The sequence below is a fragment of the Panthera leo genome, chromosome F3 (assembly GCF_018350215.1).
Source record: "Panthera leo isolate Ple1 chromosome F3, P.leo_Ple1_pat1.1, whole genome shotgun sequence".
Lineage (NCBI taxonomy): Eukaryota > Metazoa > Chordata > Mammalia > Carnivora > Felidae > Panthera > Panthera leo.
The window spans coordinates 28,095,108-28,119,786 of record NC_056696.1 but is presented as its reverse complement, the minus strand read 5'-3'; the positions used below and the strand labels follow the sequence as shown (position 1 = coordinate 28,119,786).

The 24,679-nt window shown below is 54.3% G+C and overlaps 1 protein-coding gene across 1 annotated transcript in view; it reads left to right on the top strand.

Annotated features, from left to right (window-relative positions):
• The window catches only part of LHX4 (LIM homeobox 4), a 41,752-nt gene extending 19,707 nt beyond the window's left edge, over positions 1-22,045 (top strand). The window contains exons 3-6 of the mRNA XM_042925597.1: positions 14,060-14,262; positions 18,798-18,952; positions 19,297-19,468; positions 21,651-22,045. Of these exons, the coding sequence (XP_042781531.1) occupies positions 14,060-14,262; positions 18,798-18,952; positions 19,297-19,468; positions 21,651-22,045 (925 nt within the window). The remainder of the gene's footprint in view (positions 1-14,059; positions 14,263-18,797; positions 18,953-19,296; positions 19,469-21,650) is intronic.
• Positions 22,046-24,679: the final 2,634 nt, after the last annotated feature.

The window sequence follows — 24,679 nt, the reverse complement described above, 5'->3', positions numbered from 1 at the left end:
AGAGAGAGAGAGGGAGAGAGAGAGAATCCCAAGCAGGCTCCATGCTGTCAGTGGAGAGCCCCACACAGGGCTCAATCCTACCAACTGTGAGATCATGACCTGGGCTGAAATCAAGAGTCAGATGCTTAACCAACTGAGCCACCCAGGCCCCCTGTGTGGAGAGAAGTTAAAAGCTGAGGTGATTCTCCCCGCTGATAATGGAGATTGAAGATTGGGCCACTCTGAAGCCGCCCAGGGAAGACACTTGGATTCACGGGCAGTCAGGCCCCACACTGCTCTCGGGGACTGTGGCTGTTCGGTGCAGGAAGACACAGCCGCAGGTGCAATTTGGTATAGCAGGTCACAGTGCGGGGCGAGGACACTGAGGGAGTCAGTCCTCCAGGGTCAGACTGGCTTCACCCCTCTCCCACCCCCCTGCCGGAGTCTTGGGATCCACTGCCCACTTGGGGCTCAGGCTGTAACCTGGCTGCAGAGCCCGTGGTCCCCTCCTCATTATGGTTCATTAAACATCACCAGGCACCTGCTTTCAGATGGCGCACAGGGTACCTGTGAGCAGAGAGAGAATACGAGGCAGGGCGGGAGGGGCAGAGCAGTTCCCGGAGCCCCAAGCCCCTTCCTGTCCCGCAGGAGGCCGCCAGAGTCACTTCCGGCAGCCTGGTGAGAGGGAAGGTCGGCGCCATGAGCTTGAATTCACTTGTCAGACCTCAGGATGCTCTCAGCTGCGGGATTTGGAAGAGGCCTGGTGGGAGCCAGGGAGACTCTCTGCTCTATGCTCCTCGAAGAAAAAGAAAAAGGAAAGAAAAATCACTGTCCTTTTCAGATACCTGCCCCATAGCCCTGCTCAGAGGGGCGCTGACCTCACTGATCAGCATTGTGGTTCTAATTTTCAGGATCAATATTTTAAATCTCTTTGCCCATAACAAGGGGAAGGGCCACTGCTTCGCGTAACTCCAAGGGGTATCCTTTATCCTGCGTGAAGGTTTTCGAATGGAGACTGTCATGTGAAGAGTACCCTGCTGCAGGCATGTGATAACCTCAGAAGTGGGGTGAGGTCAGCCTTCCATCAGCCTTCAGCCCACGAGATGTGATAATACTGGTGGCTGACAGCAGAGGGCGATGTTGATGTGTGCACAGACCAAGAAAGAAGTATTGTTGGAAGGTTGTACTCTGTGGTTGTTGGATTTTTCTCTTGGAGCTGTTGAATTCTGTCTTGCTCGGTAACATTGGCTGATCTTTGCTGTTGTTTGTTGTTTTTGCCTCCTGGGTCCTTGGCTGCCTTTCTCCACAGGAAATAAAAGTCTGAGACCGAGAGGAGAGGCACGGAGTTGACTAAACGCAGTGGTTCTGAGGCTATTACAAATGAATCACAAGCTGAGGAGCCAACGGCTCTTTCTGTTGTATTTGCTAAGCAAGTCCTTTCTGGACTGCGTGTCCCGTACGTCCCGGGTCCCCATCTCCTTGCAAAGAGACTAGGGCCTGGGGAGGGCAGGAGTCTGGGAGTAGAGCTTCTGGGTCCCCTCCTCATCACTGACTGGGTCCTGGGAGGGGCTTGGCAGCTCTCTTACTCTGAAGTGCAGTGAATAGCACAGGTTCTCTGCTCCAGGAACTGGGTGCCCTTGGGCAGGTTCCTTAACATCTCTGAACTCCACTGTCCTCTTCAGGAAAAAATGGGAATGTTAATGGTGCATGCTTTAGAAGACCTGGCACACAGGAGCATTTCACAAAAGGGAGTTATTTTATGAACAGAGGGGTTTAGTGAACCCAGACGGTGCTCGGTTGGATTCCTGTCCTGTCTCGTGCTAGCTGTTTGTCAGTAAACAAGTAACCGGGCCTTTCTGAACCTCACTGCCTTACTGTTAGAAGGCGCTCATTGTGGAGCGCAGAGTCGTGAAATGGGAAGGAAATAGCACGGAAACCATGTCTAGCAGGATGCTGGCTGCTTTACCAGTGTCTTTGGGTTTCTGGCCCCGACGTGTGGCCACTTGACCTGCAGCCCTGGAGGGCCAGGCTGTCAGAGCCCTCCCTCGGGGCTAGGCCTGGGCTGGCTTCTCCTGGTCTCCCTCCTCCCCGCCCCCAGCCCTCAGCTTTGAGACCTTCCTGTTGAGGTGACATTTAACGTCCTGCGGAGATGAGGGTAGCCTGGCAGAGCTCAGAGGGCACACTGCATTGTGCTGGGAATAAACCACAGGCTGAAGATGCCGTGGGGATTTACGTGAAGATTTGGGAAACAAACCAGCAATTACCACAGTGTGAAAACAAACAGGGCTACGGAATCAAAGAGAGAGCAGCACAGCTTTCGAGAACATTCCAGGCTTGTGTCCCTGACCACCAGGGCTTTATGCTCATACCCGCAGCAGGGAGCCTGGGGGAAGAGTTGGAGGCATTCTGAGAGTGACTGCCACTCCAGGGGGTTCCTGTCTAAACTTCTTGTGTCTCTGGGGGTGTCTCTCTGTCCCCGAGGCCTTCACCTGCCTGGCGGGCAGAGATGGTCACTTGTGGGGACCCAGTGGGATAGAAGGCCGCTTCACAACTTGTCAGTGGGGAGCTGTGTGGGCCGCTGCCCCGCTTGGCCAGGCGCTTTGGTTCCTCACAGTGCCCCCTCCCCCAGCCAGTCAATCTCCAGGCAGGCTGCAGGCCAAGGGCAGGTAAGCAGCGTCCTTGGGAGCCCGGGAGATGCTGATTTATCCCTGCAGTTCAGAACAGCCTGTTTCAGCTCCAGCATGCCCTGCGTTTGGCCGGGACGCAGGGTGGTTTGCTGGCTCCAGCCTGGTCTTCACTAGTGACCTTGGCCCAATCACTCTGGTGACCAGGGCCCCCGCCCCTAGGCAGGGCAGATGCCCGCAGGAAATCAGGTAATATGGGCGAAGTCCCGCTCAGCCTCTCTGCGAGGTGGACTTCACAGAGTGGCCCGCTTTGGGTTTGAATGCGGACTCTATGTGACCTGGGGGCATTTGATCTCTGAGCCTCACCATCCCACCTCGAAAGAGGGATGGGAACACACATCTCCACTTTTCTGGATTACCCTGAGGATGAAGTAAGATTTAGGAAGTGCTTTGTAGTCGTCATTATTAGGGGGTATTCTTATTGAAGTCATGATGGTGAATGTATATGGAAGGAGGAGAAAGAAAGAAGGAGGTTCGTAGGGGCAGAGGCTACAAAAGGCTGCAGACAAGACAGGGGTTCCGGGGTGGGACTTGTGTCCACCTGCCTGTGTCCAGTGGCAGGTCAGGTGATTGGAACAACGGTCTGCCTGGTGGTGTGGGGGCAGGTGAGAGCCACCACAAGCCCTCCCCAGGAGACGCCATCCCTCCCTGTGTGGTCCAGAGCTCTGTGGGTGTGACTGCAGCCTTCAGCCTTTTCTTCCCAGAGTGGGGTTCCCGGCTCGGGCCGGGGGAGACCAGCCTGTGCTTGTGTGGCCATCTCCAGCCAGCTTTTACTTTGTAGCCCCAGGAAGAGGCCACTGCAGTTCTGGGGTTGATTGCTGGTCCAGTCTGGGTCCAGGTCCTTGTGAGCCAGTGTTATTTCTGGTGACTACACACCTGCTAGCCTCCCCCATCCACGCGCATGGACATGTGCATGCATTCACACACACACACACACACACACACACACATTCTAGCAAAATGTGCTTAAGGAACCCACAGGGGGAGGGTCTCTTTGACGTGTGACTTTCCATAATTTCTGAATAGTTTATAGTCTAATTCCCTCGCTAAGCAAATTAAACCTTTTAAGGTAACGATCAGATGGTCCAGATAGTGTCTGTGCATGTGGACATTTGTAAGATTCAAACACACTGGTGGGACCAGGCCCACAGTCATTTGCGAAGGCCTGTAATCAAGGCAGAAGCAATTACTTAGCGGAGCAGCTCCCCCTGGGACCCGAGGCCGTATATCAGGCGGTGATGAGTCCGCGGATTGTCTCCCCGCCCCAGAGGCCCCGGTTCAGCTGTGCCTGCCCAGCCTGGGGCGAAGGCCTCCTGACATCTGTGGGGCCTGCAGCCCAGAGACTTTTCGGCCTTGGGGAATCTGTTTGGAGCCAAGTGGTTGCAAATCAACCTGGGAGTGAGATGGCATCTGAGCTGTGGAAACGGGTCCCCAAGCAGAGAGGGGTCTGGGTTCCTCGGGGGTGGGACGTGTGGAGGCACCTCTTCATCCCAGGAAAACACACCAGCCAGTGGGGGGGGGGGGGTGGCCCTGTCTCCTCCTCGCTGAAGGTTCAGCCACCTGCCCTCTCCTTCATCTCCACCCCAGGCATTCGGTCACGGGCTCCCAACTCTTTCTATTCCCACTGCCTCTGCCCCCTCTCAGCCCCTGTCAGCTCCCCTCTGTGCAGCTGGAAGCTTCTTCCTGCCAGGCCTCCCCAAATGCCCTGCCCAGCACTTGGCCGCTGTGATCCGGCTCCACCTCATTTCCTGGTGGTTCTCTGGCCCAGGTCACGCAGGAGGGTCCCACGAGAGCCAGTGTCTGGCTTGTGGCTCTGACTCTGTGGCCCTGGGAGCCCCACTTGAGGAGAAGCCACAGGCGAATGAGAGTTGGGCTCTGTGGCCCGAGCGACGTGTCAGCGCAGCAGGTCAGTCTGGCGTGAGGAGTCAGATGGGACCTCCGTCCCTGAATGTCCCTGCCATACCACCATTGAGAATGGGTCCTTAGGTCTTGGGGGACTCAAGAATCAACAAGCAACCTGCAGATGCCACAGGGGTGCTGAGACACCTGTGACACAGGGCTTCTCTGAGTGGTCTGCATGGGGGCCTTGCTAACTGCGGACGCTGGGCCCGGGGTCAGGAGTCGGGGTGGCTCTTCCGGTTGTAAGCAGACATCCCAGGTGGTTCCTCTGCACAGGACAACTTGGTGACAGCTGAGTGAACACCTGGGCAGAGAGGAATTAGCCTGGAGTGAGCAGAGTAGGTGCCAGGAGGTAAGAGTGGGAAGGAGGGGGAGTGTAGTTGAGCCGGAGACAGCTCCCAGCCTGTCCCCATCCGGGAATGGAAATACCTACCTGGGAGGGCCATTGTGCAGTTTAAATGAGGTAGCTCACATGAAATTGCCTGCGTACTATGTGCTCGATGCGTGTTTGCCAAAACTAAGGGAGGTGGGCTGGACTCTTGCAGAAGAGGGTCGGATCTGGATCCGATGTCCCATTACCTCTTGGGAAGCAAATCTATCCCCAGCTGGGAACGGGGGGAGGGTGGAGCATGACTGAGGGAAAGGGGGAGTTGGGCTCCCTAGCCCCTTCTCTGCCACTAACTGAGCTGTGTGATCTTGGACAAGTTACTACCCCTCTCTGGGCCCCAGTTTTGTTCTGCGTTAAATGAGGGGGTTGGACTGGGTCACTGGTTCTAAAGCTTTTCTAGTAGCATCCACCTCAGGATAATATTGAATGTTTATCAAGAAGAAAAGCATTATATTTAAAAAAAAAAAAAAAACAGCACCTGGGTGTCTCTGTCAGTTAAGTGTCCAGCCTTGGCTCAGGTCATGATCTCGAGGTTTGTGAGTTCAAGCCCCGCATCCGGCTTCATGCTGACAGCATGACACCTGCTTGGGATTTTTTCTCTCTCCCTCTCTCTCTGCCCTCCCCCACTGTCTCTCTCAAAATAAATAAACCTAAAAAATAAATAAAGAACCCTCCCCAGCAAAAGGCAGAGCGCTGTGGGGGCAGTTCCAATGGGTCTGGGAGCGTGTGTTGTGGGGGGCTGTGTTTCTACTCCTGAAGCCTCTGATATTACCTGGTGTCAGGCCTTCTCCAAATATGGCCCCTGTCTATGTCTGGAGAAGGCTGGCCGTTCTGGGGCAGAACTTTATGCGCCTGTGACATGGCTGTGGTGGTGATATATGTTGGAAATATTGGTACATACAGTAACAGTAAATATCAGCAACTTACCTGTCAAGTGTGGTGATAGATAAAAGAAATACATGTAGGGAAGTGTCAGCCGGGAAAAAAATATACAGCCCGCAGTAAATCACCACCAAGCAATTAAAGCATAAAATTAAGTTATGCAGTATTTTGTTTCCTCAGGACAGTGCACTGTGCTGCGTCAGCCCCCACACGCAGTCGCTGGCGTGGGCCTGGGCTCACACCCCCCAGCTGCCTCCTGATGGCCGAGTAACGAAGAGCATCGGGTTCAAATCCCAGCTCCACTGTTTCCGGCTGTGTGGTCTCTCGCACGTCATCGACCCTCTCTGAACTTATTTCCTCATGCGCAAATGGGGGACGAGTATTAATGCGTACCACAGGCATAGGCATTCCTTGTTTATTCACCAGCTATTCACAGAACACGTGTCCTGGTCCGGTACTGCTGGAGGTACTGGACTTGGCGGTGAACAAATCAGATACGGTGCCTGCTGGGCATGGAGAGATCGGATAGACAAACAAGAACGGTGAGGTGCATCCAGGGGAGATATGGAAGGAAGTGCTGGATGGAGCATGGGGGTGGTCAAGGAATGCCCCTGGAGAAGGTGACGTTTGCGGGGTGACCTGCAGGAAATGCAGACGTGAGCCATGTAGGTAACTGGGGAAAGAGCACCCCAAGCTGAGGAAGCCCGTGGAGCCAGTGTGGCCGGGCGAGTGAGCAGGCAGAGTGGTAGGAGAGGAGGCTAGGTAGTCTTGGAAGGTCTCGGAGGCCAGTAAAGGGGCTTCAGCTTTTACCCTGAGCCAGGGGGGAGCCACCGGAAGGTGTGGAGCAGGGGAGTGAGATGGGATCACTGTGGCCATTGTGGGGGGAAGGGCTGAAGCCAGGAGAGCCGTTAGTGGTGGGCAAGGCGTGATGGGTCCCTGAACTAGGGAGGCAGAGGTACAGATGGTCAGAAGTGGTCCAATTCTTGACCGAATTTTGGGTAGAACCGACAGGGTTTGCTGACATATCGGGTGGACGTGTGCAAGGCTTTCAGCCTTAGTCACTGGAAGAATGAAATCACCATTCTCTGACGCAGGCGGGGCGGGGGCGGTGCAGATTCTGGGGAGGATCAGGAGTTTGGTTTCAGACATCCAAGCAGAGAGGCTGAGGAGACAGTGGGATATACCAGTCTGAGCTAGGCGAGAGGTCTGGATGAGAGGTGGAAGTGAAGTCCCCAGCGAGTGGGGTAGATGGAGGAGAGGCTGCTGGGGGGGTAGAAGGGACAGAGCCAGGAGAGCTGGTCCTGTAGCCAAGTGAGCACAATGTTCTAAGGAGGAGGGAGAGAGCCAATGCCATCGAAAAGTCAGGGGAGACAAGACCTGATCACTGGGCCAGCAACGCTGGGGTCATGGGTGACCTTGGCAAGTGCAGTTTGGGTTGATTGGTGGGTGACACCTGACTGGAGTGTGTATCAGTCAGGGTTCTCCAGAGAACGGAACCAGCAGGCTGTGTGTGTGTGTGTGTGTGTGTGTAATATAAAGAGATTTATTATAAGGATTGGCTCATGTGATTTTGGAGTCAGAGAAGCCCTGAGAGCTGCAGTCAGCAAGCTGGAGGCCCAGGAGGGCTGATAGTGTGTAAATTCTGGTCCAGAAACCAGCAGCGTTGAGGTCTAAGAAGAGCTGATTTTTTAGTTCAAGTTTAAAGGCAGGAAAAAGCCAATGTGACCTCTCAAGGAAGTCAGGCAGGAGGAATTTCCTCTCTCTCTTGGGATAGTCAGCCTTTCTGTTCTATTCAAGCCTTCAGCTGATTGGATGAGGCCCAGCCACAATGGGGAGGGCAATCTGCTTTACTCAACCTACTGATTCATATGTTAATCTCATCCCAAAACACCCTCACGGACACACTCAGAATAATGTTTGACCAAATATCTGGGCACCCCATGGCCCAGTCAAGTTGACACATAAAATTAACTAACCATCAGAGTGGATTCAAGAAAAGAGTGGTGGGGCAGGGGAGGTGGTGCCTGGGTGGTTTAGTTGGTTAAGCTTCTGGCTCTGGGTTTCAGCTCAGGTCATGGTCTGGCGATTCATGGGTTTGAGCCCCCAGTGGGTCTCCACTGCTGGAGCCTGTCTGGGACTCTCCCCGCTCCCCTGCTTACGCCGTCTGTCTCTCTCAAGATAGATAAATAAGCTAAAAAAAAGACAGAAGAGTGGGAACAGGGACATTAGAGACCTTGCATGTAGACCCTTCTTTTGGGGAATTTTGCTCTACAGGGAGTAGAGAAGTTGGGTGGTAGATGGAGGGAGATGCGGGGTCAAGAGAGGGTTTTTGAAGTGGCAGAAATAATAGCCTGCTGGGTAGGATCTAGTTGAGAGGGGAAATTAATCACGTGGGGGCAAAAGGAACAGTTGCTGGAGGAATGATCTTATTAGGCAGGAAGAAAGGGACTCCGTGCCTAAGTGGGCAGCTGGCTTTGAACAGGGGCACAGGTGGTTCTGGGGTAGGAAGCAGAGGGAAGGCAGGACAAATGGGTGGCCGGACAGGACAGCTGAGTGCCCCTTTTCCCTGGGAAATGGGAAGCCCCTGGCTGAGGGGTTGGGGGCGGGGAGCTGGAGAAAGGAGGTGTTTGGGAGCACAGGAGAGTGAATGCACTAGGGAGTACATCTCCCTGTGGCTCCCGGGCCCTGTTGAGACACGGGTCACAGATTTGAACCGAGCAGTCGGTGAGGTGCTGTGTCTACTCCCTGTCTGGTGGAGAAGGCAGAGGGTGGCGAGCGGGGTGGTGAGGTGAGGCTGTGTGCAAGGGAGGGGTTAGTAAGCAGAGGCCTTGCTGGGTGAGGAGGAAGCCGGGCCAGGAGGGGAGCGAGGACCCATGCACAGCACAGCGGGAGCACTAGCTGGACCCTGTGTCAGCAGAGCTGTGGGGCTTGGTGCCTCGGGGAGGGAACTAGAAGGTCCAGAAGACGGCGTGAGGGCTGGAAAGCACCGCTGGAGGCACTGCGGTTCCTGCCAACAGAAGGTCTGAGTGGACTAGGGGATGAGTGGCTGAGGAAGGGTAGTGGCCATGACCTTCAGAGGAAGAGGTCAGAGAATTGAGGGAGCAGGGGCAGGAAGGACTGTTGCGTGGATATCGAAGTCACCAAGCATTATGGCAGGAAGGACAGGACCAAATTCATGGGGGGGGGGGGGGGGGTGCTGGAGTGGGGAGGAGGTGAGGGGGAGGTGCTGGGATGACCGCCATGAGGAGGTAGCAGGGAGCGGTCTGTGGATTAAGCACAGGTGTGCACACACAGGGGTGCACAGTAGGGGCTTAGTACTTGGGAACTGCTTTCGTTAGTAGCATTTCAGTGTCCATCGTAGGGAACCTGGGATCATAGGACAGAACTTAAAATCAGGATGTGCCAGAACATTCGTGGTATGGGATTTACATGCACCAGTTTCTAGAAGGTGTGCAGGGCCTGCCTGTTGCCCACTTTCTGCAGGATCCAGACACCCTCAGGATAGTCCACCGCCCCCCTCCCCCAGGCTTGTCGACAGCAGCAGGGGTGGACAGGTGAATGGGCAGATGGGAGCTCAGACTGAGCACTGGACCCAAGGGTGAGACTGAGGACACGGGCCTGGCCCCTGTTGGCTGACATCTGGTGCATTTCCTTAGCCAGTGGCCTAGGCCCCTGAGGCCCGCCCTCAGCGGGGGCAGAAGTGTGGAAGGTGCAGGCAGGGTCAGTCGCTGTGTTGGGGGTCACCCCCGGGGTGAAGGGTCCCAGAGCAGCCCCTGCATTGCAGGTCTGGGGGCCGCATACTCTGGGGCTCAGAGCAGCTCAGAACTCCTCTCCTCAAGTTCCCTTCTGGGGTAGGGACAGCACGGCTGGCTTCCCAGTGGAGGTTTGCTGTGATGCCTGCCATGTGCCAGCAGAGCTCTCAGAAGCCCGAGTTCAAGCCCTGGTTCTCTCTCTCGTTGCCTTTGTGAGCCGCGGCCGGCACCTCACCATCTGAGCCTCAGTTTCTCATCTGTTAGCAGGTATCGTAATACCTGCCTCTACGTTGGACACGCAGGTGACATCTGTCGAATGTGCATGATGATGGCACAAAGCGGGATGCAAAGTTGTATTTTCGTCCACTGCGGCCTCACTGCAACCCGGGTTTGAGTCCTTTCTCGGAAAAGCTTTTGACAGGAGTTCTTGTGTTCTGTGTCCTTCCCCGATGGTTCAGACACACTTTTGTTTTTTTGTTTTTGTTGTTTTGTTTTACTTTTTTTGTTTAAGTTAATTTATTTGAGAGAGAGAGAGAATACGAGCAGGGGAGGGGCAGAGAGAGAGAGAGAGAGAGAGAATCCCAAGCAGGCTCCACACTGCCAGCATGGAACCTGATGCAGGGCTCGAACTCACGAACCTTGAGATCGTGGCCTGAGGTGAAACCAAGAGTCAGTCGTTTAACCTACTGAGCCACCCAGTTGCCCCCAAACACACTTTTTAAGGAGTTCATGTGTTTATTCCTTTGCTCGTTCAGTGGGTCTTTGTTGCCTGTCTACTACAAGCTGGACAGGGATAAGAGAATTTCCAGTGATGTTGGTCTGAGTAGGAAAGGAACTTGGGCCATTAGTAAGTCCTTCCTCGCATTTTCTTTGTCATTTGGATCACCTCTAGCTGCTTTCCCTGGGGAGACCGGGTGTCCCTGGAGGCCTGGCCAGAGAGATGGTCCTTCTGGTGAGCAGGGCACGGCAGGTTGCAGCAAGAAGGCAGGGCCCTGCACATAGGAGGTGCTTGGCGACAGGAGGAAGGGGGTACTGCCTGGGAAATCTCTCAGAAGCCTTTTCTTGGGGCACCTGGGTGGCTCAGTCGCTTAAGCCTCTGACTTCAGCTCAGGTCATGATCTCATGGTTCGCGGGTTCGAGCCCCACATCAGGCTCTGTGCTGACAGCTCAGAGCCTGGAGCCTGCTTTGGATTCTGTGTCTCCCTCTCTCTCTGCCCCTCCCTGGCTCGCACTGTGTCTCTCTCTCTCTCTCTCTCAAAAATAAGTAAAACATTAAAAAAAAAAAAAAAAAAAAAGGAAGCCTCTTCCTTGGCTGGCATCCAGCTCCACCCCCACTCCAGTGTCCTTCAAATGTGGTCAGGTTGGTTAGACATTGCCTCTCTCAGCAGCCAAGCTCACAGTTTCACCTTCTTTTGGACCAGGGGATTTAAACTATGGCCGTCTCGTTATTGCCTGTCACGGAAGGAGTCATCCAGCTTATCCAGGCACGGCTGTCTCCTCTGTGACCCCGGCTGGTCTAAGCTCTGGGAGCTCGGGCACAGTGTCCTCACTACCCTCCCTCTCCAATAAGGCAGCACCTTTTTCTGGGGCCACGGGCTCTGACCAGCAGGTGGCAGGGGTGCCCCTTGGTGCTCTGGGAGCCCTGCAGGTTAAGGGGGTGCCCATAGTCCCCTCATCGAGGATCCTTCTAGCTGTGCTCCAGGGGAGGAAGGTAATAAGGAGCAACTTCCACTTACCATCGGTATAAATCCCACAATCAGGAAAATTGCTTCAATTGCTAAAAAAAGCTGGTGGGAAAGTCCATTTATTTTTCATTTTTCTTGTGCACTTGCCACCCCTATGCATGAATCACTGTCGGTATGTAGATTAAATTTATACCCCCGTTATCTTTCATGTCTCTGGGGCTCTGGTTACTGAAAGCCGTGGTCTGCTTCTTAGTGGTGAGAGAGACGTGGTCCTCTCCCAGGGCACTGCCACTGGGGGTCTTCACTGTGTTCTGGAGCCTCCCCTTACCGCTCCTCGCCTCAACAAGATCGGACTTGGTGTCTGGAGAACTCTCTGGAGCTGCTGTGGCTCCAGCATCTGCAGCAAAGGATTTGGACACTGGACTCTTAGTGTTTTATGTGGCAGGGCTTCCAGGGAGTGTGAATTGGCCGGGACAAGATACACAAACTGCAGGCATTTTGAAAACACACTCTAGGGGCGCCTGGGTGGCGCAGTCGGTTAAGCGTCCGACTTCAGCCAGGTCACGATCTCGCGGTCTGTGAGTTCGAGCCCCGCGTCGGGCTCTGGGCTGACGGCTCGGAGCCTGGAGCCTGTTTCCGACTCTGTGTCTCCCTCTCTCTCTGCCCCTCTCCCGTTCATGCTCTGTCTCTCTCTGTCCCAAAAATGAATAAAAAACGTTGAAAAAAAAATTAAAAAAAAAAAAAAAAGAAAACACACTCTAATAACACATATACACACAGGCTTCCTTTCTCTTTGTCCCTCCAACACACACACGCACACTCACACGCACACAAGCACATACTCACACAGGATACAACCGGGTGCCTGCCTACCTGCCCTTTAACACAAATGACCTGGTTAGACAGCAGTTGTTGAAGAAGGCTGGTTTCACAGGTGTTCTGGGAGGTGTAGAACTTTCTAGACGCGACAGTATACTTTGTTCTCCATCCTCAGATTTAGCATCTCCGTGTACATCGTCTAAAAGCATGGATCTCTATTTGCTGATTTATTCATTCAACAAATGTTAACTCTCCTTTCCTGGATCCTGTGCCCCTTCGAGAATCTGATGAAACCCCTCGTGATGCACAAATGACTCCGGGGTGGTTTGCAGAGCCCGTCCTGAGCCTCGGGCTAAGAACATCTGCTCTGGAGGTCTGCTCCTGTGCCACCCGCAGCCCCCCCTCCACCTCCTCCTCCTCCTCGCCACACCAAGAGACTTTCCAGGAGTTCAGGGGTCTGGGGTCTTTCCAAGCCAGATGCCCCAGCCCCTCACACCCCAACACCCTTCTCAGACCTCATCTCAGAAAAGCAGTCCCCTGGGCCACACTTCTAGACTTAGAGACCCCCCCCACTTCTCTCTCTGTGACACTGTTCCCGGGAGGGGAGCTTCTGAAGCCGCAGCTGGCCACGCCTGCTCCAGGCCCCTGCAGCCCCCCAGCAGGTATCATTACTGCATAAGAGACCCATCATTCTGCATTAATCTGGGATTCATCATGATAGCCATGACCATAATTAATTTATTTGGTATTAATGTGGATGAAATATGTACTGTCCTTTCAGGGGAAATCAGGCTGCCTATAAGCATTAGTTAAAAGGACCATTAAAATCAAACCTTCCCCAGATCCATTAGGCGAAGTCTTTCATCCTGAAGAAGATAAAGTTCTGCTGTGTGAAATGTCATGAATAATTAGGTTGATTGCTGTTTTAAACTCTGCCCCTGCCTCTCCAACCCCTCCCACCTCCCTCCTGAAGGAGGGAAGACTCACCTGTAGTGGAGCACCCCCTTCATCACCCATGTCTACACTGGCCCCAGATTCCCCTCTGGCCTCCATGATTACCGGCGAGGCTCCATGTCTGTGGGCAGCGTGGGAAGGAGGCTTAAATGACCCCACTGGACTATATTTTCAATGTGTCTGCTTCTCCCGCCCTCCCGCCCTTGGCCCAGGGTGGCGGTAGGCGCCTTCCTCTCGCCTCAGTGCTGGTCCAGAAAGGTGTAGACCAGGGAGAGGGCCACAGCAGCATTGTGCAAACAGAGGTCTGTAGACTCCTTGTCCTGAATGGCATAGGGGTGTGAACATGCAGATTCCTGGGACCACCTCAGACCGGCGCATTTCAGGGGCTGTACATGGGTAGGGGATGGTGGTTGGCATGGAGAGCTTTGGCGTGTGCCAGACAGAGGGGAGAGGCAGGAGAGAGAAGCCTTCGGGAGATCCCTGCTCCTGCTGCCAAAGTCAAGTTTCTCCAGAACTCCAGCACGGACGCTGGCACGTGCTGTCTCCTGGCTCCTCTTGCGGGAGCATAAAGAGGTGGTAGCTGATGCTTTTTGCACACCAGCCCGTGAACACACACAGTGGCCCCGTGGTGCTGGTCCTCTAGGCCTCACCATACAGTCAAAGACCAGGATGTGGAGGGTGAAACAGCCTGCTCAGAGGGGACACAGAGGGCTATTAACCGGGCATGCGGGAGCCCCTGGCTTGTCAGCCCGGAAGAGGCACGGGAGACTGGCTCTGATCCGGCCTCTTCATTTTGTGGGGAAAGATCCCGGGGCACAGAGCAATGAGGCTAACCAGAGACAGAAGGGACCGGATGGTAAGCACCGGGTGGCCCAGGCTTTGACGCCCATGGACACCGCAGAGCGGTGGGCAGGAGAGGGGCTGATATGATAGGAAGTGGGGGGCAGCCAGACACTCCCCCCCCCCCCCACACACACACACACACTGAGCTCCAGTCCCTTCCTGCTGCCTTGACAGGCGCTTCGGCACAAAATGCACGGCCTGCCAGCAGGGCATCCCCCCGACCCAGGTGGTGCGCAAGGCGCAGGACTTCGTCTACCACCTGCACTGCTTCGCCTGCATCATCTGCAACCGGCAGCTGGCCACGGGGGACGAGTTCTACCTCATGGAGGACGGGCGGCTGGTGTGCAAGGAGGACTACGAGACGGCCAAGCAGAACGGTGAGCTTCCCCCCACCCCTGCCCCACCCCGACCTCTGCCCCGGGGCCGCCCGCTGCCCGCCCCTCCCCGGTCCTGGCGGCCTATCCCTTGGAGGAGCCCTGCTCCCTTGGAGCCCTGCTCGCTGGCGCCCTGCCTCCTCGGAGAAGCATCCCCAGATCTCTGCAGGACGGTTCATTCTCCACACCCCCCACCCTTTCGCACCCGCTGGCTTCACCGATCAGGTTCCGGTCAACGAGAGCTTGCTGTCCCCTCCACTGCTTGGTGGGCTTAAGAACAGCCAGGGGCCTCGTGCTTTTCGTGTCGGTGGCTCCTTGCCTGGGGTGGGCCTGGGAGGGGGCGCTGTCTCCAGCGGACACTGGGGTTGCTCATCTGCCTTGGGTATTGGGGTTCACGTGTTCCTCGGCACTCCCACGCCTCCAAGGCCTCACTGAGTAAGAGCACTAGTGTTGGCCCAAGTCAGCTTCTATTTCAGTCAACTGTCTTGTTTCCCCTGTCAGACCTCAGGCTTGTCGAGGGCAGGGTCTTCCCCTTCCTTGCGTCTCCCAAAGTCCCTGATGCAGGATCAAGCGCTCGGCGAGTCTGCGCCTTAGGAGGCTCCAATCTGCCATATAACTTCCCGTCCACCTCCCCTTCCCCCAGCCCCCTCAGGGCCATCGTCCAGGGTCTTCGGCAGAGACCCCTGCAAGGCTGAGGCTGATGTCAGGCCCCACCCAGCACGTGGCCGCCACACCTGGAAAACGTGCCCTCACATGGTCAGCCGAGGCAGCGGCTGCTCTGGGGCCTAGACAGCTCTGAACCCTCAGAAAGGCCAAGCCTGACGCCTCGTCTCCTGTAGCCCCACCTCAGGCTCCTCACTCACAGCTGGGCCCCCAGGTGGTGTGCCCTTCGCCCTGGCTCCATATCTGGCATTTGGCCAAACGCAGCCTGGGGGATCTCAGATGCACAAAATTCACAAAACATCAAGGCCATTTGCCTTTGACTAGAATCTTTATCAACTCAGGGTGTGACTGCAGAAAGCAGCTCTGGACAGCTCTGGGCTTGATGAAAACAAAAACCCAAAAAACAAAAAGCAAAGCAACAACAAATTTCATGCATCTCCTTCTAGATCTTTCCTGGCACATGTGTGTTATATAGATCTGATCCATACATGGAGAAACTGATTTTTCTGCCCAGTAACCACGGTTTCAAGTGAGGGTTTTGTGGTGGTGAGGAGGAGGTGAGGTGGAGGTACAGAGGCCCTTTTGGTGAGGCAGCCGGCTTTGGTGGGAGGCAGGCAGGAAGGCACCGCAGGGGTGCCGGAGTCGGGGGCGTCCTCTCTCTTCTTCCAGAGCTTTGGAATCGATTCTGATGTCATAGAAGATTAGGGCATCTTGTCGGGGATAAACCATCAAGGCAGATGGACTCAGAGATCCCAGCTGCCTTTGGACCTCTGATGCCCTTCCCCAGAGATACTAAGAATTGCATGAGCTCCCTCCAGGCGGGTGGCTGCTTCTCCTCATCAGAGGCCTTGTTCAGACCCTGAGCATCCATGGCCTGGCATCGACCGCTGCTGGGGATGGTTCCAGAGGAGGGGGAGACTTAGCTGGGGAGGCAAGAATGACAGTCGGGTGCACACTTTTCATCAAGGATCATTTGTGCCATAGCAGACCTCTGTGGGACTCTGGATTTGGCATCAGAGGCTGGTGGGCATTGCTGCTCAGTCACTAACGTGGGGGTCCCTGGCCAGCCGTGGTTGAGCCTTGGCTTCTCAGCTCAGTAGGGTCAGTAGGAGACGGGGAACAGCACCTGCCACATGGAGCTGTTTCCTGAGGGTTAAATACGATGAGGATTGTGGAACAGGGTGCTGAAGGAGGGTGAGACCAGCGAGGAAGACAAACAAGCAGGGAGGTGAGATCTGCTGTAGGTTTTCAAGTAGCGGAAGGTTACACAGCATTCCTGACGTGTTCCTCCTGCCTCTGGCTGTTGGTGGGCAGGGCCCAGCCCATCCTGTGAAATCTGAGTGATCCTTAGTGCATCAGGGGACCTTTATCTGCTTTGGGACATTTGGCTTTTTTTTTTTTTTTTTTTTTTTTTTTTTATGTTTTAATTCCTCCTTGCTAATCTAAACCCTCTTTCAGGCTTACAGTTCCCTTCCTTGTGCTACACAAAGGACCTAATATCAGCTATTTGTATCTTAGTGTGAATGATTTTGTTCATTTGTTACATCTCCCTGGATATTTGCATTTTCAATATAATGAGGTTGCATTTTATGCCGGGGACAAGTGCTAGGAGACCCTGCATAATTCAAAACTAACATATTTTAAGACTAATTTTCCCATAGGAATTAATGTAAAAAGTAGGAGGGGGGGATGTATTCTGGAAGCACATAAATCCATAACCGGTGAAGTGTATCTTTGCCTTAATGCTACTTTTTATTTTCTCAGCACTATCTCTAATACCTTGCAGAATGCTCTCTCCTAAATTAACAGCCTAGGATATCATGGTCTCGCTTGGCCTTCCTCATAGCGTTTTATCACATTTAACTTCCGTACCAAAGTTATTGATTTTTGGGTACATTTTTCAGCATGAGCACTGCCACCACTACTTAATGAATACTTGGATGACATTGTTATAGGATATAAAAAAGATTTTAAATTATAATAACAGTGAATGTTAAAATAACAGCATAATAGTTCCCATAATCGCAAGAAGGAAGTCCTATGGACGTAGACAGCAGTTCTGAACAGAGGGGCCACCAGCCCAGGATGACGGGTATATCCCAGTGCGCCACCAGTCCAGGATGACGGGTGTATCCCAGTGGCACTGCCATCTAGCCATGGTGACAACAATTTCTAAATCACGAGGCCAGCTTATTTAAAAATTAGGCAATTCTTGATGAATTAAAATTTTCTGATGGTTTTATGATTTCAAATTTTATATCTAAAGCCTATACAGGTATTTTTAAAGTGCACTATTTCATACTGGCATCAAACGCTGGCATGCTGTTATCTCTGTAAATATGGGCAGAAGGGATTGACTCCTTATAACAGAGTTTGAAATATAGAGAGTTTTGGAGGCTTTCCTCAGTTTCTCCCACGATGGCTCTAAAAGCCTTTCTCTTTGGATCCAGGGCTCCAAGGGAGGGATGGGGTGGCAGGGGGTTGCGGACGATAATAGCTCTGCTAGAGGAGAAAACAGCCCAAGGAGAAGAGAGGACAAGGGACTTCGTCCTCCCTCTGCTGTGTGCATGACTGCAGTGTGGACTCGGGCTGTACAACACGCTGCCCAACTTAGGGCAGATGGCATTGCCCCAGGCTTCAGAGTGTGGAGGTAACTCGCCCACATCACTCACTCAACTCAACAAGAAGGTTGAGCCCAAGTCTTTGGGCTGCAAGAAAACCTTTTCAGAGCTGTCGTGAGCACTGTATGCACACAGAGTTCTCAGATCACACCAGGCACATAGTAAGTGCTTAGCAAACATTGGCTTATTGTTGTTCCTAAGAGAGGGTTTTCTTGAATGGGAAAGAAGGAAGAGAGAAACAGGGTGGGAATGTAGTAGAGACATTTTATAGGACACACAGGGGAGGAAGCACAGAAAACCCAGAGAGCCAGGGACATGGTGGCTGACCTACTCTTTGCTGACTCGGGGATGCCATGCAGAGAGGATGGGTGTAAGTCTAGTGCCGGGAGAGGAGATGAGCCGTCTGCACCTGGCTGTGTGCTGCTGACTGCACCTGGGTGCCTCTGTGTCTGACTGAACAAACTAGCCTCTAACAGTATTCTGCTCAGAATCCACTGAAGGCTGATCCGCCAGTATGTTGTCCTGAACACTCTTTAGACCGGTGGTTTTCTAAAAATTTTGGCTGTGACCCAGAGTAAGGAACTCATTTTACCTTTCAGCTCACCACACCTATTCAAACAGTGAGCACTAAGCAAGTCCCGGAAGTGATGCTTACCCTCATCTGTCCCGTCTCATCCCATCCGTCCTACTTCCTCGAAAGGTTCTCGGTTGACATTACAACCCGCTCACGCGTTCTGACCCGTAATTGATGAACACCGCTTAGGGGTCACCCCCGCTGAGCCCAGGGAGGCCACCGGGAAGGGGCCTGCGGGCAGGAGGGGCAGGGGCATCTGGGGCGGCCCAGAACACACTTTACCCACCCTGGCTCATTTGCCTTCACAGCCCAGCTACCGATCCACAGGGACGTCCAACCAGAGTGTTTGCCAGGACAGGGAAGCGCATGGAATTGCGCACCTTGGGTCTGGTGGGAGCCCCCAGGGGGAGGGGGGGGGTGCTGGGCTGGCTGGGGACTGAGAAGGTGAGAAGGGTGGGGAGCTGAGGGAGGGACTGTTGTCCTCATGTTCCTGTGAGTCGGGAGGGCCCGTGGTGAGGAGAGGGCTCCGTCGGGGTGGGGACCGTGCCACTCTGTCATTCACCGTTCCTGCCCGCGGCTCTGCCCACGGCGGGCAGGGCTGCGTGAGGAGAGGAGGAAGGGGGACGAGCCCCAGCCGCTTCGGGCAGGCAGAGCCCTGTAAGGAGTGGTCTTCACCGCAGATGACTCTGAGGCCGGAGCGAAGCGGCCCCGGACCACCATCACAGCCAAGCAGCTGGAGACGTTAAAGAACGCCTACAAGAACTCCCCCAAGCCTGCCCGGCACGTGAGGGAGCAGCTGTCCTCGGAGACCGGCCTGGACATGAGGGTCGTACAGGTGAGACGCCCTGGCCTCCTCTGCTTTCTCGGGGCCCCAGGCCTGCGCCCTCCTGCTGGGCCTGGGACAGGGCCCCGGTGTCCTGTGCCCTCTACACGCTACAAGGGCGAGGCTCGGGGCGCGCCCCGGGGAGCTGGGCTTCGGGCCGTGACCCTGGGAAGCTTGTGGAAACAGGGACAGAGTCCTGAGGCCCAGGCAGAGGGAGTCGTGGACACATCACCCTCCTGGCCCTGAACTCCACGGAGGCTTCAGGGCCTGGCTCCAGCTGCCTGTCTCGGGGACCATGGGGGCTCTGGGTTTATGGCGGGCACCCCCCGAGTGTGTCCCTTCTGCTTGTGCGGCAGGTTTGGTTTCAGAACAGAAGGGCCAAGGAGAAGCGCCTGAAGAAGGACGCGGGGCGGCATCGCTGGGGGCAGTTCTATAAGAGCGTCAAGAGGAGCCGGGGAGGCAGCAAGCAGGAGAAGGAGAGTTCTGCCGAGGACTGTGGGGTTAGTGACAGTGAGCTGAGCTTCCGAGGTGAGCAGGGCTGGAGGGGCGAGGCCGAGGCCTTAGGAAAGGCCCCTGGGAAACAGTAATTCTTGACGCTCAGGAGGGATCTTTCTTGAGGCCTTGACGGCTGCCTCCAGCACATAGGCTCTTCCCTGCGACTCGCAGCAAAGGAGGGGGGCGGTGGTGGGGATGGTGGAGGCCGCGTCAGTGGGACAAGGAGTAGGGAACAAGAGAGCTCTGCTGCTGAAATGTAGAAGCCGGGTTCCCTAGGCCCGTGGGCCCCAAGGCCTCCCCTCCTTTCCTGCTGACTGGGGCTCTCTCTCACCAGCCGGGGGGAAGCCATAAACAGACCGCTGTGTCTCAGCCCTGCATTTCCCTCCTCTGCAGGGGCACGGGCCTCCCTCCCGGGATCCCCTAGAGTGACCCCTCTCTCCTTTCCTGGTGGTGGTTGGGGAGGACATGCTCTATAGGCCCCATGCCCTGGGAAGTCAATACTGTGAGTGCCTGTGAGAAGGGGGCAGGCCTCGCTTCTGAAATCCCTTCCCCCACTGCTCACTTCATCCTGTCCCCTGCACATAAGCTTCGCAGCATGCGCTACATTCAGATTTGTGCATCAGCAAAATCGCAAATTCCTGCATGTTTCGGATCCGGAGGTTGTTTGCAAAAAGCCGTAACTGTTCTCATGTACTGAGCCCTCAGCTGTGGAAGGTCTTCTGTCGTGGGTGGATAGAAAGAGTAGGGAGCTGGGGGTCGGAAGTCTGGTTGCTGATTGTGGCTCTCTCAAGCCGATTCACTTTTCTTGAGCCTCAGTTTCCCCCTCTGTAAATGGGGATGAACTGCGTCCTTGTCCACCTCACAGTGGTGTTGTGGGGTTCAGTAAACACAGCTGACCGTGCATGTGTCTGGGGGAAGCTCAGCACAGTTTTATAGTCGGAGACATGACTGTCCCCACAGCGAGCCTGTGGCCCCCACAGAGGGCCTGCCGTATCGGATGACAGGTATGGGCAAAAGGCCAAGTAATGGCTGTTTTCCAGTGGAGCTGAGCCTTCGTCTCTCTGCTTCCTTTTAAAGGGCATGAGTTCTCCTCGCCCCTTCGCATTTTCAGGTTGGAGCAGGGGGCAGGCCTAGGGCAGGCCTTCAGAAGGAATGTGTGTTGAAGTCCAGTCTGGGGAGGCTTGATGGGAATTGGTGCACAGGCCCAGGGTGGGAACAGAAGAGGAGGCTGGGGGGCAGAGGACAGAACAAGCTGCCCACCAGGGCGCGATGCCCTGAGAGGACTGTGGCTCACTCTAGAGGCCTGCCCTGCGGGGCCCTGGGAAGGGCTCAAGGGCCTATGCTCACCCTCCAGTCCTGTTGGTGGGGTTAGGAAAGCCATTTAATCTCATCTGAGCTGCAACATCAACGTCTGGAGCAGGCAGGATTGTTAAGTCTTGCTTTGTAGCTCTTTTCTGTTGGGTGCAGCTGGGCCCCCAGGTTGACACGTCAGGGGTCTCTCTGGGTAATTATAGAACTCTTCATTTCTTAAGACTAAAAGTGCTCGCCTCTGTTGGAGAGGTGAATTCTTCTAGGTAGCACAGATTCCATTAGAAACCCTTAATGAAATTCATCAAAAAACAAGAAGGACCATTTGCCTTCCTCACGTCAACACTTTGTCCCCAGTGAAGAGCTTATTCAATAGAGAGAGAAACCAAGTCCTTTGCTGTTGAACCTCTTTTCCAGGTGGAACAGAGATGGGTTTTCGTATACATGCCTAAGAGTGGTCCTCAGCTATCCTTACCACATGGGCCTGCTTCTTTCCCAACCAACCAAACCAAGCCCTTTTCTCAGCTTGAAAGCTTTCATATTAAATCCTGTCAGCATGTAGTTTCCATTGGTAAGGTTGATAACATATGACCCACAAACCTCAGGCATTCCTATTCTTTACTGTAGCCATCTTAGTACATGAGCCACATGGGACCAACAAACTCCCCAAACATTTGTCCAGTCTTCTGGGATCTGCATTTAGTCTCTGCAGGTGTTTCTTATTTCCCCCCCTGATGTGGGTCAGTCTGTGGGTGACACGTTGGTGTCTGACTCATGCACGGCAGCGAGGCAGCTGCCTCGAAGTCCTTGGGCTTCTTTCTTGGTCATGTGTATTCCTAGGTTGTGAAGAACAGGGACCACTGGAGTCCTGGCGGCTGACAATAAATCTCCGTTCTTTTGTCCACAGAGGATCAAATTCTCTCAGAACTTGGCCACACCAATAGGATTTATGGCAACGTGGGGGACGTTACAGGCGGACAGTTAATGAATGGGAGCTTCTCCATGGACGGGACAGGACAATCCTATCAGGACTTGAGGGATGGGAGCCCCTATGGAATCCCCCAGTCTCCATCCTCCATATCGTCCCTGCCATCCCACGCTCCTTTGCTCAATGGGCTGGATTACACGGTGGACAGTAATTTGGGCGTCATTGCGCACGCAGGGCAGGGAGTAAGCCAGACGCTGAGAGCCATGGCTGGGGGACCCACCTCTGACATCTCCACAGGAAGCAGTGTAGGCTACCCCGACTTTCCAACTAGCCCAGCCTCTTGGCTCGATGAAATGGATCATCCTCCTTTTTAAACATCTCTCCTCCCCACCCTACCCGTCCTGGCTTGAGAGAATATCTTCAAGGATCGAAAGAGACTTGCCTTTTAAGGATCAAAAGTGCACCAATGTGAATTTCCATTATTTTCAATGGAAGTCCTCCGCTGATCCCTAGGCGGTCGAGAGACCACACTAGGGCACTGTTATCCTGGGGAAGTGGTGGGAACACTGCCTCCTCTCAGAACACGGCACAGGGGCGCACAGCCTAGAGCGCTAGGGTGCTGCTTGGTGGCTTCCTCCCCTGCCCCCTGCCCTGCTTACAGGCTTTGGCTGCTCAGTGCTTGGGAGCACGCGGTGACTGTCAGGCCACCTTGGCCTTTGGGAACTCTGCTCCGACTGGTGTGTCTCGTGAGATGTTTCCCGAACCACTGCTCTCACCAGAACTGAGATTCCTGAGGCAGAGGCATCACGGACCTTGAGTATAATAAAAGTGATTTCTGGACCACCCTATTGAACTCTAATTTTGAAAATAAAAAGTCACTTATTAAAGGTCAGTGAAAACTTTGATGGCCACCGTTTGATATTGAATACATGTCCCCTTCTTCTTCTTCTTCTTTTTTTTGCTGTGAGAAATGTGACTTCTTCCCTGCCCAGAAGTCCAAGGCAGACAACACTTCTCAGTTTTGGTTTTAAAGAAACCCCATCCCTGTCACTGAATCCCTGATGGCAAGAAGTGGTTTTCCTTGCAGGTGACTCAGGCTGGAGCTGAGTGGCCCTGGACCATCACAGTGACTGCCCGACGAGTCCCCTCGGTGCACAGTGTGCCTTTTTAATTTGCTCGTTATCATTTATTCCACAAGACAGGCTGAGGGGTACAAAGTGATCAAAGCTATCATGCGGAGAGAACAGAACGACAATCAGTGAGAGCGTGCGGTCCACTTAGCCGGGTCAGCAGGCCGCCTCCCAGCGCTCCCCATCCTGTAGGCTGAAATGACACGGAGTCCGTTTGCGGGAGTCGCTGTAGATGAGGTTGCAAGCCCACCCCAGCTGCAGCCAACCCTTCCCAGCCCTTTAAAAAGGAGAGATTTCGCCACCGTGGTAGCCAGCTCGGTTGGATGGTTTTGGTATCTTGCAAGAACTAGTAATGCTTTTCGGCCTCTGTTGGTTGGGAGGGATCACTAGGGAGCAGCCCTAAGATCGTCCAAAGGGTTCCAAGTGGTCCTCGGGCCGCCGGTTTCTGGGCTGCTGGTGCTCCAGGCCTGTGCTCAGAGAGGCAGAGCTCTCCAGCTGGTGGCTGTGTGGACTCTCAGCCTGCAGGTTTGTTCTAGCCCATCACCCAGAGGGCGAGGCCGACCCCTGCTTCAGCTGCACCCCTGCGGCAGCCCGCACTTCTGTGGGAAGTGCCTGGTGTTACGCACCTCACCTCCACCTCTGTCCATCAGGAAGTTGTCCGTGTGCACGCTGGAATTTAGCTAGGCAGGATTTCTCCCAGTACCCTTGGGAAATGCTGGTTTGCTTCTTCCGGCTTCCGGCCTCCATTTTCTTAATCAAGATCAGAGAGCAGGGGAGGGTGACACGGCATTGCCTTTCTTCCACTGAAGGGATGGGGCCAGAGATCCAAAGGGCCCCTCCTCCTGTGGACGGTTCATCACCTTCTGAGGACCACAGGGTTTAGGCAAGTGGTAGGCGGGCTAATGGTAGACAAAAAACACTTCCTCTTTGGCTGCTGCATCTATTGTAAATTCCTTTCCAGGAACGAAACTGAGGTCCGTCCAGCTTCTTTAAAATACATAGTCAGTAAATTCCTGGGATCAGCCTTCATGCCACGTTTTCTCTGCTCCATTTGGATTTTGTACCCTTATTTTGTGGGGTGCTGCAATTGCTGTGAGTTTTGCTTGGAGAGTCTACAAATGTAGACGTCCGGAGGCTCCAGGTGTAGGGATGCTGGTGTATTACACCTAGCCAATTCCGCTGCTGGGAATGCCCGAGTAGTGTGAGCCCTGGCAGTGGGGGCAGGGGCACACATGCAAGCTGATAAGCCACGTGAAGGAAAGGAAGACACAACTGTCTCTTTGGAGGACGGCTGCTTAAACACACGATTCTTAGCCGGCTGCTCACCATACCGGCTGCTCACCGTCACCACGGTGCTGGGCGACGAACCAGTGACACACCGTCCCACCCAGACCACTATCTCGGCTGGACTTTTTGGCCTAGTATCTCACACGATCTCAGAGGCACTTTGTATTTTTGGTGAGCACAGTACAGGGAGGGCGGACTCTCTAGAGACATGCCCCCCTCTGTATGACATTGGGCTTTTAAGATCACCTGAAGTTGACCCGTTTTTGTTTTTGTGCATGAGTTCATCATGCTCACTCCTGATCCGCTGGTGTAAGAATGGACGCTGTCCTCATTCCTACTAATAACAGAAGGCTCCTTCAGCCCTCAGTGAGCAGTGCAGCCGGTGGTAGTAGCCTCCTTGGTTTTGGTGGGTTGGCTGGCTTGAAGAACCCTTGAGGGAGCACTCCCAGAAAGCCAGGAGAGCTTGAATGAAGTGCCCTAGAGCCACCTCCCCAGACAGCAGTGAACATTAGTGCCTCATTTAGAAGTACAGCCACAATAACAGGCCTCGGCTTTTAAGTGTATCTCCTTGCAAGTGAGGTTAGCATACGG